This window comes from Sapajus apella, unplaced genomic scaffold, assembly GCF_009761245.1.
Source record: "Sapajus apella isolate SASKATOON/1434 unplaced genomic scaffold, GSC_monkey_1.0 scaffold171, whole genome shotgun sequence".
NCBI lineage: Eukaryota > Metazoa > Chordata > Mammalia > Primates > Cebidae > Sapajus > Sapajus apella.
The window spans coordinates 568,857-587,103 of NW_022437111.1; the positions used below are offsets into that span (position 1 = coordinate 568,857).

The following is an 18,247-nucleotide window of genomic DNA, read 5'->3' on the forward strand; positions in this document are numbered from 1 at the left end:
AGATATAGGTGTTGGGGAGGAAGGCAGCAAATCACACTGCCATGTGTGTTCCTATATGACAATCTTGCATGTTCTTCACATGTACCCCAAACCTGAAATGCAATTAAAAAAAAGAAAATTGGCAAACAAAGAGAATAAGACAGTATCTTATTCTCCAAATAAGATATACAAATGGTCAGTAAACATATAAAAAGATGCTGAAGGCCAGGTGAGATGGCTAATGCCTGTAACCACAGCACTTTGGGAAGCTGAGGTGGGTGAATTATTTGAGGTCAGGAGTTCAAGACCAGCCTGACCAACATGGTGAAACCCTGTCTCTACTAAAAATACAAAAATCAGCCAGGTGTGGTGGCACACATCTATAATCCCAGCTACTCAGAAGGCTGAGATATGAGGATGGCTTGATCCCAGGGGGTGGAGGTGGCAATGAGTCAAGATGGTGCCATGGCATTCCAGCCTAGGTGACAGAGTAAGACTCTGTCTCAAAAAAATAAAAATAAAAAAAGATACTCAAAATCACTAATCATTAGGGAAATGCATTTCAAAACCACAATGAGGCACCACTTCACACCCATTAGGATGGCCACTATTAAAAATGAAACAAAACCAAACCAGAAAATCACTGTTGGCGAGGCTGAGGAAATTGGAACACTCGTGTCTTGCTGGTGGGAACATAAAATGGTGCAACCACTGTGGAAAATGGTATGGCCATTCCTCAAAAAATTAAAAATAGAGTTACCATATAATCTAGTAATTCCACTTTCAAAAGAATTGAAAGTGGGGTGTCAAAGAGGTATTTATTTGTACATCTATGTTCATAGCAGCATTCATCACAATAGTCAAAAGGGTAAACTGACCAAAATGCCATTGATGGATGACAAAATATGGTACACACATACAATAGAATATTATTCAGCATTCTTCACAATAGTCAAAAAGTTAAACTGACCCAAATGTCCACTGATGGATGAAGGGGTAAACAAAATATGATATGTACATACAATGCAATATTATTCAACCTTAGAAAGGTATGAGATTCTAATACATGCTACACACTTTCAAGAATGAACCTTGAAAACAGCGTGCTAAGTGAAATACGCTAGATACAAAAGGATGTACGATTTTGCTTGTATGAGGTTCCTAGAATAGTAGAAGTCGTAGAGACAGAAAGGAGAATAGTGGTTACCAGGGACTAGGAGGAGTGAGGAATGGAGAGTCATTCTTTAAAGGATATGCAGTTTCAGTCTGTGTTGATGAAAAGGTTCTAGAGATGGATAGTGATGATGATGGTTGGACAACAATGTGAATGTATTTAGTGCCACCGAATTGTACCCTTAAAAATGATTAAAATGGTAAATTGTGTGCTATGTATATTTTACTGCAATAAAAAAAAGACATAGACATACACACCTTCACTCAGCTGCAGTGGCCAGATTTCAAGTACTCAATACTCATATGGCTAATGGCTATTGGAGATCACAGGCCTGAAATGGAGGATTTTGGAGGTGACATGTATTTGGTGGGACCATAAGTGTAATTTGGTTTTGACATGTAGCCTAAGAACATCAGCTTCCTCCTTTTAGTCAACAATAAAATAATGGGAAACAGTAAGAGCACCATGTATAGAGTTTGCTTCTGACCAGCAGTGCCCAGTCACTCTCAAACTGGGAGCCTCCTGTGGGCAGGGCTGGCGCCTGTGTTATTTCGTGGGATGTGAGCAGGTCACGTAACCGCTGAGCATAGGCTTTGTCTTCCTAAGAGGGTCTGGTGCTTTCCGGATGAGATTCCATATCTTCTTATGTTGGAGAGAAGATAAAATATCTAAGTAAGTTCCAGAAAAGCACACAGATGAAACACACCAAGACTGAAACCACAATGATCCAGAAAAAGCTAGTGTTTGGTTATCATTTGCTTCAGCATCCCAGTTGCCCTGATCATTTTTTTCTTTTTTTCCTTTTTCTATTTTTGAGACAGGGGTCTTGCTTTCTAGCTATGCTGGAGTAGTCGTGTGATCACAAATCATTGCAGCCTTGAACTCCTGGGCTCAAGCAATCTTCCCTCCCCAGCCTTTCAAGTAGCTGGGACTACAGGCATGTACCACTATGCCCAGCAACTTTATTTTCTGTAGATATGAGATCTCATAATGTTTCCCAGGCTGGTCTTGAACACCTGGCTTCAAGTAATACTCCCACCAAAGCCTCCCAAAGTCATTAATCGTCTTGATGTATTTCCTCTCATTAGCTTGCCATTTCCAGCAGGATATTCTGTAGTCCAATTTCCCTGTTCTGCTCTCAAACGACTGACAGGGGGCTGGCATCCTCAGGAGTCACCTCCATGCAGATGGGGCACTGGAGCACAGCTCTGTACCTCCCAGCAGAGGTTGTAGAATGAGGAGGATGTGAGTATCCACCTTTGTCAGTACAGGCTCCATGAAAATAAACCACACCACCAAATAAATGGTTTAATTTTATTTCAAAATTGTACAAAATGGCCATAAGTGGCTATAAAAAACTTTGTCTTCAGAACATGTGGAAATTCAGAAACAACAAAACAGGTATCATTCACAGTGTAATGGAAAAGCTTTTTCTGAGGCAGGAGTTATAACTCTTCCTTCTTTTTCCCTAGTCTTTCATGGTCTCCCTCCCGGAGGGCTCGAATATAATTGGTAAATCCCAATTCCTGTGGGGAAGGGGGAGAAAGAGAGAGAGAGGAACTTTAATCCCTGAGCTGGCTGTGCACTCTCCCTCTACTCCCCACCCCCCACCTTTCCAGGGGCTCACTCCTGCAACAGGGAAGAGGTAGGCAGACTTCTGCAAGATGGAGAGGGTCTGCTTGGCTTCCACTAGCCCTGACAAGTAAGAAAACCCCTTGGCATCTGGAGTCCAGCCTGGCTTTGGGGACAAGATATCTGTGACTCTCCTCCCTTGAACTCTCCTCCAACTATGTCAAGCCTCAGCCAGGCCCAGGGCCTGTGGCATCCTGGTGCAGTGTTTCAGCTGACTTCTACAGTTTCTGGGATGCCGCTCAGTGCTGCCCCTCCTCGGTGGAAGTTTCCCTGCCCATCAGCAGAGCAACCCCGGGGCAGACGCCTCTCCCAGACTTACTGTGCGGTCACTATCATACTTTTCTGTGAACTTCCCATAGTGGTAGTAGTGGAAAGTGGGGTAGCCTTTGACGGCCTCCTGCTGGCACAGGTCTTGGTTCTTGTCTTTGACACAGTCGACAGCAGCACAGGCAATCTAGGGGGTAAGATAAGGAGAGTCGACACAGGGCATCCCCAGGCTGAGGCCTGGACCCCACAACAGAGATTGCACATCTAGCCGATGTCACAGGCCCACTCCAATTTTTCTCCATAGTGGCAGGAAGGAACTGAACCAAGGCACCCCCAGCTCAGAGCTCCTTTGAGACTGATGGTGCTTGTTTTCAATTTCCAAGGCAGATGGGTAACGTTAGGGGATTCGGCCTAGAGTGCCTTTAGACTGTCCTTGAAAATCAAGTATATGATGATCATAAAGGAAATGACGACTTGAAAGCAACTGTAAACACCACAGGTTCCGTGGTGCTTTCTGTAAAGCACTGTAGGATTCAATCATTTATCAACTAATGTTTCCGGAACATTTGCTTGGAGTGGACAGTGTAGTGTCAAGGTTAAGAGCAAGAGGTTTCAAGTCAAGTTTCCCAAGTGCATTCTTGGTTTGCCTGGACATGACCCAGTCTCTTGGTGTCTCAATTTTTTCAGCTGTAAAATGGGGACAATAACAGTATCTAGACTATGAGGATATTGTGAAGCTGAATAAGAGAATTCAAGTGAGGCTAATCAGCACAGGACCTAGCACAGGATTTGTGGTCAGGAAATGTCAGCTGCTATAAGTCACTTCTTCTGACCCCATATACAAGCTCTGTCCCCACTAGGGGCTCAGAGTCTGGGCAGGGGTTGGATAAAGAGACATCTCCAAAATGGTGTGATGTGAGGGATGAGGGAGGTGGTCCAGGTGCCAAGAGAACCCAGGTGAGCGGGCCAAAGGTGCTCCGTATGATTCGCCATCTGAGCCAAGACTGGAATAGGAGGAGATCAGGGAAGCACATCTGGAAACTGGAGGAGTCCTGCATGACTAAAGTCTTCAGAATGTTTGGCCAGAAAGTGGTTCCCACATTGGCCACTGGTCTCTTCTTGCCCATCTAGCAAATTCCACTGCTGCGTAACTTTTCCTCAGCATGCGTTGCTCTTTCAAAAGAAGAGAGTATAAAGCAGAAATGGGGAACTTGTTTCCTGTTGAGGGTTATACACCACAGAAGCTGGAGAATGGGTCCTCAATGGCCATACCCAATACAGAGGTGTTAGGGAAGGGAGGGCAGATTCCCATGAGAGGGAGTCCTCCCGCCAGGCAACACGCACTGAAACCCTGCTGTGTGCCAAGCCTGCTCTAGATGCTGGGGGAACAACGTTGACCTTGACAAAGTCCAGTTATCAAGCATCTGCTGTATAATGAATGAGGTCATTTTAGATAGAGCTCAATGAATGCTTGGAATAAATTAAAAGAGTGTGATTCAATAAGATAATTTAAAATTGTTGAATAGCCATGATTCACACAGTTCTTTGGTTGATGGTTATTCACATTCAGACAGAGGCCCCTTTCCAGGTAGGACAGCCCTGCAGGCCCCCATGGCCACATTTACTCATCATGTCCCTCGTGCCCAGGTAAGCTGCAGGACGGAGAGCTGGAGAGAACAATGAGGTGCGGCCTCCCCCTCCACCAGGCGCCACTCTTAATCCCCCTCCCCCTCAGGCTTCCCTTCTCTTCAGCTACGTAACATTCTATATGGTGAGGCTTTTACAATGGAGTTTACAAACTCGCTGCCTGCAATCTGTATCTGGCTCTCAGTCCTGTTCTATTTGGACCACACAGAATTTAACAAAAAATAAATAAATAAACCTGAATTAACTGCCAACATAGAAATGGAACCAGAAGATTTAATATAACAATTTGGCTTTCCAACTTCTCTTTAAAAGTCAGAAGACTTGACAGCACTTACCCTGCATTCCCACAGGCAACAACTGGCTGGGTGGAGAGGCAGCTGTCCTTTAGGCAGGCTAAATGTACCTTCCCCAGCATCCCCTGGAGCCCAATTCACCCAGGCCACCAGACTGGCCCCTGCGTACTTCTGAGAACCCCAGCCCACCACTTAAGCACTTTATTATTTAAAAACATGAGGCAGATGCTCCCCTGGCCAAATTGTGGGATTCCATTTCTTGGGGCAGGTGCTATGGGACTGGGCCCAACGGACATGGGCATCCATACACTCTCCTTCCTTGCAGCCAGCGACTGAGGACCTGTGTCCAGCCCAGGCCAGGGGCTGCTGCTCCACTGTGAAAGTCCTGGACGAACATGGCTCTGGGCTGCTGCTCTCCCTGCAACTGCTTTAAATTATGAATTTAATTTGTATACATGCCCCGGAGCTATTGGAAACATAGTGTATGGTTTTATAAATCTACTAAATTAGAAATGTGTACTTGTTCTGAATCACCTAAACTAGCTGCCAGCCGCACACACGGAATACAACTTCTAGCTGCAAAGGCGAATCCATGTGCAGTTTCCACAGAAGAGGAGACAAATGCATGCCTCTCCTAAGGCAGCAGCTTGGACTCTTTGGAAAGAAGACAGTGAAGAAAGCTCTTCTCAGCAATCGAAATTTCACCTGTCTAAATGCCCGTCCCCTTACACCCAACTCAAGATTTGCACTGATCACTTGCAACACAGAACATCTGTGATTTCTCGATTTGTTCTATGGTGGTCGGCACGAATTCCTGAGGCACATGCTTCTGCTGTCCTGCCACATCCTCTCGGACCAGCCCTTGCCACAGCACCTGCTGCTCTCAGCCTCAGAGCATCCTCCCAGCCTCAAGGAGCTGAACATAAGGCCAATGACAGATGGGGGTCTAGAACAAGTACGCTGGCTTCCTTGGCCTTTGAGTGGAACAGCTCCGTGTCACATTTCCTGGTAAAGTCTCCCTTGTGACTGAGCCTTGGTAACCCATGCAGCCATCTGCCTATAAAACACCTGCTTTGGTTCCTCCCTTTTCATGTCTCACTTCCAGGATCCCCTCTGCAACTTCCTGAGATCGCTGCCCAAAGAAATTCCCTGCACATGAGCCCAGGGGCAGGATCTACTTCTAGGAGAACTCAATCTCTGGCAATGCCTGTTTGTGAGTCTCACTCTGCCTCTCTCCAGCTGACAGACTCTGGGCTAGTCATACGATCTCTCTAAGATTCAATCACCTCTTCAGTAAAATGAGCACGTAACAATATCTAGATGAACAAGCTATTGTGAGGACAATATGACATAAGCAATGCTTTCAGCAGAACTCTCAGTAAATATCAAATATGTTATATTGTTCCTTCATCCAGTCAACATTTATACAGGTCTAAGGTGTCATGACTGTGGGGAGTTCAAGGACAAATGAGGTCTCTGTCCTCAGGAAGTTTTTGCTCGGAATAGGCAGTAGCCAGCCTCATAAACAGGAGGACCTACATGTCATAGCCAGATTCCAGTAGTGATGTGAGCCCATCACAGAGAAGGGGCCCCTACTGCCTCAGGGCCTCCCTCGAGGGGTGACCTTCACACTTAGCCCCACCCCCAGACTGTGGACACCTTGATGTGCAGTGAAAGGTGAGCCCCCCACCTGCTTGCCAGGCCACCAAGGTCCTGTCTGCCTTGCCCCTTCAATAACACCATCCGTTCCAACACTAACACTTTGCAGTCCTTTTCCCACCAGCGTGCCAACCAATAAAGTCCCCAAGTAAGCTCCTGGGAGGGGGTGGAAGCTCCCCAGCTAAAATATGAGCTGCCACATACAGCTTTATTGATTCAGTAAAATAAATCTCTGCAGGAGCTAATATTGACTCGGGCTATGAAAATGGAAGTGAACAACCAACTGCATATTGATTGGGAAAGGAACAGGGACTGGCTTCTGGGTGGAAAAAACCCCCACAATTCCAGCTAAGAAGTGCCAGCGTGGGGGCTTAGGAGACCCAGTTCTGGCTGTCAGTGACCTGCTGGGCATTCCTAGGCAAAGGACGCAGCTCCTCGCTGGGCCTGGGTCCCTCACCAGTAAAGGGAGAGGGGACAGGCCAACAGTCCCCACACACCAGCATGTGGCCAGCACAAGAGCCAGCTCTTAAAAACCGCACATTTCCGGCACCATGCTCCAGAGACTGCAATCTGATAGTTGTAGAATGGGACCCAGTAGTCACTGTGCCATGCCTGGAGCACAGTGGGCACCAGTAAGTTCAGTCCCCCAGGCCAGATGGCTGGCTTCCCTGATGTCATGAATGCAACCTCCAGGAATCCCAGGCAGGCCAGCTGCGCCAGACAGAGAGGTTACAAAGTGCATTCCTAAAAGCACGTAAGGGTGATCCCTGGCTTGGAATAAAGGAAGCTGAAAGGAGAAACAAAGGGAATAAGAGAGGGATTGAACCCAGGAAAAGGCCACACCACCACTGGTCCAAGACAATCAAGCAAAGGTGTGTCAGTGTCTAAGGGGAGGGGGCACCAAGGAAATGGGGCCCCTGTGTAGCAGTGGAGGGGGAACCGGAAGAGGAGAGGTGGGGTCTCAGCTGCTTGCTGGAGGCCTGGCAAGCCTGGCGTCACCTGCACTGATGCAGGTCAGGCCACAGGACAGCCTCAGCAGCGGTCTAGTGGGCAGAGAGGCACCATGTCAATAGGGCCGCCCCTCCAGGGTTTCCCCAGCCTTCCGGGTGCCTCAACTGGACCACGTTCCCTGACACCACACTTTCCAGTCTGGCTGGGAGGGCAATGCCTCAGGGCCCTCACAGATCTCCTAGGCCTGTGGAGACCTGAGTGGCTGGTGGGACAGGGAGATGGCACACCTCAGCCTTTCTCCTGCTGCCCAGCACACCGCTGGGTGATGCAGCTGGCCTGCCTGGGATTCCTGTAGGTTGCATTCATTACATCAGGGAAGCCAGCCATTTGGCCTGGGGGACTAAACTTACTGGTGCCCACTCTGTGCTCCAGGCATGGCACAGTGACTACTGGGTCCCATTCTGGGTGGGGCGTGATGGACATCGATGTGGAGTCCCATGGACTGGCAACCCAGGCCATGTTGGATATCCTGGGACCGCCCCCCCACAGTGGGAGCAACCTCCCTGTACTGTGCACAAGTGGGTGTGGACAATGAGGGACATGGACATGGGAAAGAAGCCCCTGCTGCCACAACCACCTCAGTCCAAGGAAAGGGGCAGGCAGAGGAGAAAACTCTTCTGGTCCTTGTACTCCCTTCTTGTGGGGGTGAAGGGTGCCTCAAAGCCAGGGCTTATCGGTAACAGTGGGACTCCCTGACTCCAGGGAGAGTCCTGGGCTCTGGGTCTAAGTGGGAGTCAGGTCCCCAGTTCGTCCCCACTCTACCTACATGGGTCTGTCCCCAGCCTGGCTTCCTTTGACTTTATGTCCATGTAAGGTTCCCCATCTCTGCCACTCTCTCTGGGACCGTTAAGGTGACCCTAGCACCTGTATCTCTGCTCCCACAAGGCTGGATGGTACCTTCAGGCCTGACCTGTTGGCCTTGATCAAAACTACAAGCCCTGCCCACGCAGCCCTGGAATGGTCATCTGTCTGTGCTCATGCGTGCTGCTCCACTGACACCAGCTGCCCTTCCTGGCCTCCGCTGAACTCTGTCTGGACCTGCTTGGCCTGTTTATCATGTAGGACTCTGTGATCAGCTTATGCCTGGCCTTGGTTCCTTCCAGACTACAATGGCCCCACCTGGAATTCCACCCAGGAAATTAAGGCACCCCCGCACATGACTCTGGGTCTGGGTATGTGTGAAAATGCGGGTCCCACAAGACTGCCAGCTTCTAGGGCCTGTTAGGCCAGAGGTTCCCATGACTGAGTTTTAGGGTTGGGAGGAGTCTTTGCAGCCCTCTGCACCAGCACTCTGCCTGTCATGGAATTCGAGAAGGAAACTGGAAGCCTGGCAGTCAACTGCACTTCCCCGAATTCAGGGGTATTTCCCTGCCCCACAAGCCCTCTCCCTACAGCAGCCCCGCTGCACCAGCTGCCTGGGGGATGCGCCTGGCGGCCCTGCACTCTAATCCAATCTGCAGCTCCAGCTTGTTAATTTTATGCTTCACCACTCGGCAGCTGCAGGAGCCTTTCACTTAGGCAGGGCGAGGCTCCACTGACATAGCCTTGCTCTCCTCCACCGTGGAATCCTCCAGTTGACTTTTGTTGGATTTTTAAACGTAGTTTTAATTATATAAGTAATGCATGACGACAATCCTACAGTAAAAAGTTTCAAGCACTAAAAAAGTAAACAGACGACCCTTTTAACCATCCCTCTCCTCCAAGTAAGTACTGGAACTGTTCAGCATATCCCTTTTAGTCGGTTTTGCAGCATAAATCCAGCCTGCCCTATCTTCCTTATAAAGAGAATGTCCTGGTTCCCTAGGAATTCCCTGCTTATAGGTCTTAGCTGACCTGCCCCTGTTTAGGGAAGGGACCTGAATGACAAGGCGGCAGGTGTAGGAATCAGCTGGAGGCAGATCAAGAGATAAAGAGGGCTATCCTTACCTTTCGGTCATCTTTAAAGACATCAGCAGCAGCAGTGAAGTGCGGAATGACTTTCTTACAGTGTGGACACCCTGTGTGAGAGGGGAACAGAGCACACGGAACAGTGATGATGTGCAGGGAGGCTGCAGGGCCAGGGGCCCTTCCCGAAAGCTCCAGAGAGGCCTCTCCAGGAGCCCCACCCCAGCCAGCCACAGTCAGGGTCCTTTTGTCAGCCTTACCACTCTAACCAGCTCCCTGCCATGTCTGATCTCTTGGTAGGGGGGATTGGTAGGAGTCCCTGTCACAAGCCTCATGTGCTCCTGACCGGGCTGGGGAGTGATGGTCACTGTAGTCTAGTTCTGCTCCTTCCACAGAGGATGAGGAAGAGCCTGATCTTGGGTGCAGAGGGAGCTCTGGGCTTAAAGAGGAAGACACGGGATTCTCAGAGCCTGCCACAATCTTCTCTTGCTCTGGGGACAATGGCAAATCTCTCCATTTCCTGACTGAGAGGAAGTGGCATTGGGAAACGTAGGGTGGGGGGATTTAGGGGCACCTACTCTACACCCACTGCTCACGCTTTGCTGCTAACTTCCACGTTCCTAGCAACCCCCACCCAGCCCAGACTGTGAGCAGCCAAACCAGGCCCTGATCCCCAACTCTCCATCTACCATTTGCTCTACAATAACCAGAACCTCAAAGCCAGGAACAGGAGGGCCACAGTTGGGGTAAGAGGGAGAGAAGCTATCGGAAGCCACCAGACAGTCCTCAGGTCCCCTGATGCTCTCTGTCCCAGGGAGAAGGCTTGTCAGAGTGGCCTAAGGCCTTTGAATTATACTGGGACCCCTATCTCCACCATCTGTCTCTTGTTCTGGGCATCACCCTGAGCCCCCAGCTCTGACCTCAGTGTCTCAGGAGCAGGGTAGGGAACTCTGTGGAGGCCACTTTCTCCTCCTGTCCTGGTGAGCCCAGGAAGCTGCAGGCTGCTCCAGCCCTTCCCTCAGCACTAACAGGTCAGAACCCAAACTCCCCTCCTGTCTCAGCCCTTTCCCAGTCACTGGTGGACAGAACTGCCTAGCGGGCAGACGGGCTCTGAGGGAAGGGTTTCCCTGGGCATGGGGAGGCTCCAGCCCACACTGTTATGTCAGCCAGCCTCCCTGGGCCATAGGAAGGCAGAGATGCCACGGTGGGAATAGAAACAACCCTGCTCATCTACTTTCTCCTTTTTAAAATAAGATAATAATGACTGGCATTTCAAAGGGTTTTGTGAAACCAAATTAAGGCTAAGCTACAAGTTTAATCTGAATTTAGTCTTTGAGCCAGTCCTGAGATGGGCAGGACCACCCACATGGTCCGGCTGGCAGAGTGGCCAGCTGGCCCAGAACATTGTTGGGGGTGATGGGGGATGGGGATGTAGAGAGATTTGCCAAATCTCATGCAGAAGGAGCAGAAGAGACCTGGGCCACTGATAGGTTATATCAGAAATGAGGCAAGCACAGCTTAGCAATGTGCCTAGCACAGCCTAGCTCACGTCAGAGACTGGATGATTTTTTAATAGCCTAAAATGGCAATTACAAGTAATACTTCTCTAATTTGACATAACAGAAAGAAAAATAGCTCAAATTCATGAAAGTGTCATACTATAAAGGGATGGTGTTATAAAATTTTCAAAACACTTAAAGAGCGCAATCTACTGGTTAACAAGGTACGTCTCAGACAGATCCTGCAGGCAGCTGCAGGCCCCTTGTGTATGGCATATGCCCGTAACAGCATTAGGCTGGCTGAAAACAACCATCCCCTTCCTCAAAATTTGGTTTCACTATTAATTTTTTCCTTTTTAACCCCTTTGTTCATTGAAAGTATAAAAGTAACTGTCAGCCTAGTGTAAATTCCTGTTACCACCAATTTAAAATATCTAGGCCTCAGATCAATGGCCTTCTGTTGCATCTAATTTTCTCATTATCCAAAAGAAAGAGCAGGGCCAATGAATAACAAGGGGGAGGGCTGTTTTAGAAAGTGCATGAAGATGCTTCTAAGAGTTGTCAGGAGGGCCAGATGTGCATGATTTTTTAAAATGTGGGCTTTAAAAAAAATAAAAAAAAGGCACTGTCTCTGGGCAGCAGAAAAACCAAAAAGCCTCCCAGGGAAAGAGGAACAAAGACTGAGGACGGGCTGGACAATGGCAGCTCTAGAGACTCCACCAAGCCGGCCTGAGAAGGGCAGTCACCATGACCAGATCATTCAGCGTAAAAGGAGCAATGAAACAGCAGGAGGAAGAGCTGTGCAGAAGCTGGGGAGACAGGATGTGGGGGCAGACATGGTGGGAGAAGGTAAGGTGTGGGGGTGAGGCAGCTTTAAGGGGAGCAGGAATGTGTGGGCAGGCTGCTTTCATGTTAGACCTTTATCAGGGATTTGACATTTATGTAGTGTTTAGATCCTTCATATATAAAAAGTATATTGTATATGCTGTATTTATATATTAAAAATAAGCTTTATTATTTTTATTATTTTAAAAGTCAAAAGATATGTATTTTTTATCCTTGGAGAGTCTTCCCCCTGTAACCCACTAATGAAGATGTATGTCCCTGGGGCAAGATTTAGGGACAGAAAAATGCAGTAAGAGAGATGAAGAAACTCTAAGGACCAAGCCCTCTGCCAGAGGTTGAGTCACTCACTGACCCTGCCCTGGAGGGAATGTGTTTAAAGTTTTGTCAGGGTAGACAGTGAGCCACTCAAGGCCTGGCAGGGACAAGTTTCCCTCCCTTATATCCTGGATCCAGGACACTGCACAGCACAGAGCTGATACCTGAGGATAGAGGGAAGACAGGCAGGAAGGCAGGAAGGGAGGCAGGCAGGCAAGAAGGAAGGAAGGAAGGAAGGAAGGAAGGAAGGAAGGAAGGAAGGAAGGAAGGAAGGAAGGAAGGAAAGAAGGAAGGAAGGAGTTGTAGATCTTTGGCAGCCCAAAAGGGTAAGAGTCTATCCCAGATTCCCTGGGGATTCAAGCACCTGTCTGCCCTGCAGCCAGGGTCAGGGGTGGCAGGGGTCTTATGTCTGCTATGAAGGCCGCTCAGTCAGGAAGGAGCTTAAGAGAGGCAGGGGAAACACTATGGCTCTGGTCTAGAGATCTGGGGAAGAAAAGCAGCATCTCCGGGGGAAAGTATTTAGTCTGGACTTTGTAAAGTTCACCCCAGGGCTGGTCAAGGGCTCCCACTTCTGCAGCCAAGTTCTCACTTTCTGCTGAAAAAAATTCTTACTCTCTGGACTGGACTGTGCCTGTGACAGAGAGCCACCCAGGCTGCAGGAGGGGCCTGCCACCAACTTGCTCCATGGCCTTGGGCAAGGCTCAGTCTTCCACCCACCAAAGCCAGAGGGAAGATGTCAGCTCCCGAAAATCTTTAAGTTTCTGGGCACACTCTACAGACAGAAGAGGACAGCAAGAAGCTCTCTAAGGGACCGGGAGAGGACGAGTCCCACTCTGAGAAAGAAAGGCAGAAAGAGAGGGGCAGGGAGGCCACCTCAGGGAGGGGGCTAAGACTGTGGCGGCCCCTTTCAGACCCTGAGAAAGCAGACACACAGATTATGAACACTTGAAAGGTGGGGGCAGGGAGAGCCAACAGGAGGGCCAGCTACAACTGAGTGGGTTTATGGCTAGATGGAGCTGCCTGGCTTCTCTGCAGACCACGGCTTTTATTATCCTCACTCCATTAAGCTGAGCTGTAACCTGGGGGAGAGAGAGAAGGGCAGCAGAGAGTGGGAAATTCTAAGAACCTTTCATTGTAAGTATCAATTAACAACTTCAAAATGGGAATACACAGAAACCCGAGGTCACAGATGCCAATGTCAGCAGACAAGTCACTTCCTTAGCTTAAGCTCTGATTAAAAAGAGAACCGCACAGGAGCTCAGGAGCAAATGTGGCTGTGCCTATACCACAGCTCCAGAGCCATCTGGAAGGGCAGGGAGATGGGGTTCCAAGGTGCCGAAGATAAGTCAGTCTCTGGAGGAGGAAGAGGGGGCGGAGGCAGCTGAGGGGTGGGAAGTGTGCAGGTAGGGGACAGGGGCGTGGAGAAACCCAGGGACAAGAGGGCACCAGCACAGAGGCAGAGGGCTTCAGGACAGAAACAAGAAAGGCTGCCCCAAAGGAATGAGAGCCCAAAAGGGTTGACAAAAGAAGGCCCTGGATTTGAAGGACCCCTCAGCATGGAATAAAACTGGAGCGCCTGGTTCATAGTAGAGATGACCCCAGGATCAATCAGTGGCTGCCCTGGACCCTGGGGTGGGTGTGAGGGTCTTCTTGGTTTGGTGCGGCCAAACCCTCTTACTTTGCCCCTCCATGAGCAGCCGAGCTACTTACAAGGGGCGTAGAACATGACCAAGGTGTGTTTCTTTCTCTTCAGGGTCTCCTGGAAGTTGTCCCCCACCAGGTGCAACACACTTGTCTGCTGCTCTTCCCACGTGGGCTCTGGGGGCGGGGGGGGCCTCAGGGCTACAAGAAGCCAGGGGAGAGGGGAAGCAGCCATGAGGACAGATTTTTAGACGGGCAAGGAAATCCATCCACAATGTCCCAACCACTCAGGGGAACACGCATGAAGAAGCTACTACATTCCTTCTAAAATTTCATTTTAAAACTGCAGTTTAATCACAAACAAATCTGTACCAGCAGCAAAGACATTCCCTGATTCCCTCTGAGGAGCCCATTAGGGAGTCATTTTGTAAATTGTGGAAGACTTGACCCCATTTTAGGGAGGGCAGCCCCCCTAGTTGTGGGCCATGCTTTCCTTGAAAGGACATAGAGCCACCTTTGCCTGGACTCCCGGGCCCCTCCTTCCTGCAACCTACATGATTGTTCATTATCTTCTGCTTCTCAGTCTTTGTTCTGGTGGAAAGCATGTGTCAAGGAGTGAGGCGGGTCTGGGTTCAAATCCAGGTGACTTACCAGCTGTGCAACCTTACGTAAGTTACTAAACCCCTCTGAGCCTCTATTTTTTTTTTTTTCTGTTAAATGAGGACAATGGGATCTTTACAAAGAGCAGAGAAGTATGTAAAGCATCTACTCAGTCAAGGAACTGTATTTACTGAGAGCCTAGATTCTCTAATAAATGTCAGTCATTGGATAAATGTCATTGCTTCTCCATCCTGGCATCCCAGAGCCATCTGCTGTTCACACTCCATCTGAAGGATCTCCTGTAAGTGCCCGGAAGAACTGCCATTTGTCCCTGGACAGGGACCTTAATTTCTCTGAACCTAAGCTTCTTCACCAATTAAATATGAATAAAAACTCTAGCCTCAGTAGGACTTGAGGATGAAATGGGGCATGAGATAGGAGAGCATTCTGCAAAGGCTGGCTGCTGTGATCACTTATGCATTGATACTGTCAGTCACGAGAAGGCCACAGTCAGTCATAAAAATAGTTTCAACTTTTTTTTTTTTAAAGACAGGGTCTCACTCTGTTGCTGAGGCTGGAGTACAATGGAGGCCCAGCTCACTGCAGCCTCGACCTCCTGGGCTCAAGCAATCCTCCCACCTCAGACTCCCGAAGTGCTGGGACTATAGGTATGCACCACAATGCACAGGTAATTTTTTTTTTATTTTTAGTAGAGATGAGGTCTCACTATGTTGCCCAGGCTGGTCTTGAACTCCTGAACTCAAGAGATACTCCTGCCTCTAATCTCCAAAGTGCTAGGATTACAGGCATGAGACACCGTGCCCGGCCAGCTTCAACTTTTTGAGTACTTCCACATCACATCCTGTGCTGAGCACTTTTCACAAGAGTCTCATTTAATTTCCTAGACAAGTCTATGGGGAAATTACTGTCTTCATCTTACAGATGGGAAACTGAGGCTTACAGGGGTCAAGGAAATGGCTCAGGGTCATGATCTGGGCCCAGGTCTCTCAGACTCTAAAGCCCATGCTCTTGACCTCAAAGCATTTTAAAAAGTACTTAAACCTGAAAGCACTTGGCCTGAGTGCTTTCCAGGCTCTCAGTGGCAGCGCTGGCACACAGAAAGGACAGAAACCCCTCATGCTCGCTGTTTGTGTCCAGGACTCTGGAGCACTGATTAGCAATGACCAACACTCTGGATTCCCTTGGTTCTCTAATCAAAAGTCCAAGCATCACAGGGACCCGGCCAGATTCCTCGCCCCGCCCCATCCCTTCCAGTGAACCAGCCCTGGCGCCAGAGCAAGGCTGGAAAAGTGGGTGTGAATAAGCCCCTTGCTTCAGACACCAGAAGGCCTTGAGGGATGAGCACCTTGTCCCTTTCAGAGGCAAAACATCGTTCCCCTCTGGTCTCTGAGACAAATGCCTGGCTACTCTCCAAATCCTCCCAGTGGACGATCAGGACAAAGTGGGAGAAACTGAAGCCAGGATCTCACCCACCCACTCACCTCTTGCCAGAGGCCTTCCCTGAACTCAGTGGCAACTTTGCTCCCATTCCACGAGCTGGTGTTTCTCACAACACCATGGCTGAGGGTCCCATTCACACCTCCTGAATCAAAGAGTCTCAGAGTCTGCGCTTTAAATAAGCACCTCATCTCTGACCCATGTCCTAACAAAGTAGCTCAGACCATATAGGTTCAACTGTGTTCCCTCTAATTCATATGTTGAAGTCCTAACCCCCATTATCTCAGAATGTGACTATATCTAGAGATAAATTATCCCTTTAAAGGGATAATTCAGCTAAGATGAAGTCATTAGGGTGGGCTCTCATCCAACATGACTGGTGTCCTTATAAAAAGAGCAGATTAGGTCACAGACACATATAGAGGGGTGGTCATGGGAAGTTATAAGCAGAAGATGGCCAGGGAGAGGGGCCTTGGAAGAAACCAACCCTGCCAACATCTTGATCTCTGATTTCTAGCCTCCAAAATTGTAAGAAAATAGGCTGCACACAGTGGCTCATGCCTGTAATCCCAGCACTTGGGGAGGCCGAGGCGGGTGGATCACTTGAGCTCAGGAGTTTGAGACCAGCCTGGCCAACATGGTGAAACCCTGTCTCTACTAAAAACACAAAAAAATTAGCCAGGCGTGGTGGGCAGCACCTGGCAATCCCAGCTACCCAGGAGGCTGAGGCAGGAGAATCGCTTGAACCTGGGAGGCAGAGGTTGCAGTAAGCCCAGATCACACCACTGTACTCTAGCCTGGGCGACAGAGTGAGACTGTCTCAAAACAAAACAAAACTGTAAGAAAATAAACTTTTGTTGTTAAGACACCTGGTCTGTTACTTTGTTATGGTAATATTAGCAAACTAATAGACAGGCTGAGGGGGCTCTTCAAAATCTTTATCCTCAGCTGCAAGCCACCGAAGGCCCAGCCAATCACTAGCAAACCTGGATGAAATGAGTCCGGCTCTGGCTATGAAGAGCTGTGTCTCTTTCATGTGTTCCAAGGGGATGGAATAAAATGCAGACAATGAGACCCAGGGCTAAGGAGACCGAGACAGAGTAAAGGCAACACAGGGTTTAGTGCGCCGATGAAGCGGTGTCCAGGGCTGCCAGTGACCTACTGATCAGAACACGTGATGAGCACATGAGGGGTGGCTTTAGGGTTGAGGAAGTCGGATCCGTCTTGGCTCCTGTGGGCCTGAGCCCAGGACACTGGCCCATAACGCCTACCTCACCTCCTCAAGATGGTTTCCAGGGGCCATCAGCCAGCAGTTAAAATGTGCTATTGAGATTGCAACACTTACTTCTGCATCCACTCGAGAAACTTCTTCTTTGTCCTGAGCGCTGGCACTGCATGTTTCTCTCCATTCTTAAAATACTTCAATGTAGGAAACTCTGAGATGTGGAATCTTTCTGCCAGGGCCTTGTTGACGGTGGCGTCGACAGCTGCAAGGACACCAGAGCTCTGGGATGGGGGAAAGGCCAACCATGCATTACAGCCTCAGACACGGCGCTGGTGGGACACAGGAGCCCAGACGCTGCCCCCCAAACCCATCCTGGACCTGCCGGAATGTAACTGGGTGGCTAGCCGGGTGGGCTCCTGTATCCCAGGGAAAAACTGAACATTGGCAGGCCATCATTTATCATTTATGGGCTGAGATGAGGTTTTCAAATCTGCCCCACCAGCCACGTTGAATAGATTGGCACCTGTTCCCGTTAGCCAGGGTCCCAGAGAAAAGAGGGAGCAGGCAGAGGTCACCTGATTGGCATGGGAACATGGTTTAATAGTCCCTTTGCCCCCCTCTAAGATCTCATCTGTCTAAGATGTTCTACTTGGGCACAGAGAGGTACTGCTGGCCTCCAGGGACCAGGGGAGCTGTGGCAGGGCTTGCAGGGGAAAGTCATAATGATTTCACCTGTCAGTGATTCTTTCAAAGACAACAGTGATGGGGAAGGAAAGGAAGCTTACATCTGCTTCTCCATGGAGGGCTTCTGCTGCCTTCTCAAACTCCGGCTTCATTTTCTTACAGTGGCCACACCCTGCGGGGAGAGATGAAGAGAAACCACTCTTACGGCACAGAGGCCCTGGGGATGCTCCCCTGCACCGCCTCTGTAAGGCAGCTCAGTTTCATTCCCAGACACTGGCGGTGCCTGGGAGAAAAGCAGCAGCAGCACCAGCTCAAAGAAAAGAAATCTTTTGCTTAATCCCCTGGAAATGGGTCGGGGTAGGGTGAAGGTACCTCAGACACAATAATAAAACAAGTGCATAAACAATACAGGCAACATGTATGCAGCCCTGCT

The 18,247-nt window shown here is 49.2% G+C and overlaps 1 protein-coding gene across 2 annotated transcripts in view; it reads right to left on the minus strand.

Annotated features, from left to right (window-relative positions):
- Positions 1–2,453: 2,453 nt before the first annotated feature.
- PDIA5 (protein disulfide isomerase family A member 5) overlaps positions 2,454–18,247 on the minus strand; it is a 91,430-nt gene continuing 75,636 nt past the window's right edge. The window contains exons 12-18 of one of the 2 annotated variants that reach the window (XM_032267721.1): positions 17,916–17,986; positions 17,251–17,411; positions 16,981–16,986; positions 13,917–14,041; positions 9,589–9,659; positions 3,105–3,239; positions 2,454–2,679 (exon numbers count right to left, since the gene is read on the minus strand). In XM_032267721.1, the coding sequence (XP_032123612.1) occupies positions 2,599–2,679; positions 3,105–3,239; positions 9,589–9,659; positions 13,917–14,041; positions 16,981–16,986; positions 17,251–17,411; positions 17,916–17,986 (650 nt within the window). In that variant the 3' untranslated portion in view covers positions 2,454–2,598. Of the gene's footprint in view, positions 2,680–3,104; positions 3,240–9,588; positions 9,660–13,916; positions 14,049–16,980; positions 16,987–17,250; positions 17,412–17,915; positions 17,987–18,247 lie in introns of both variants that reach the window. The other variant, XR_004265314.1, reaches the window with a different exon arrangement.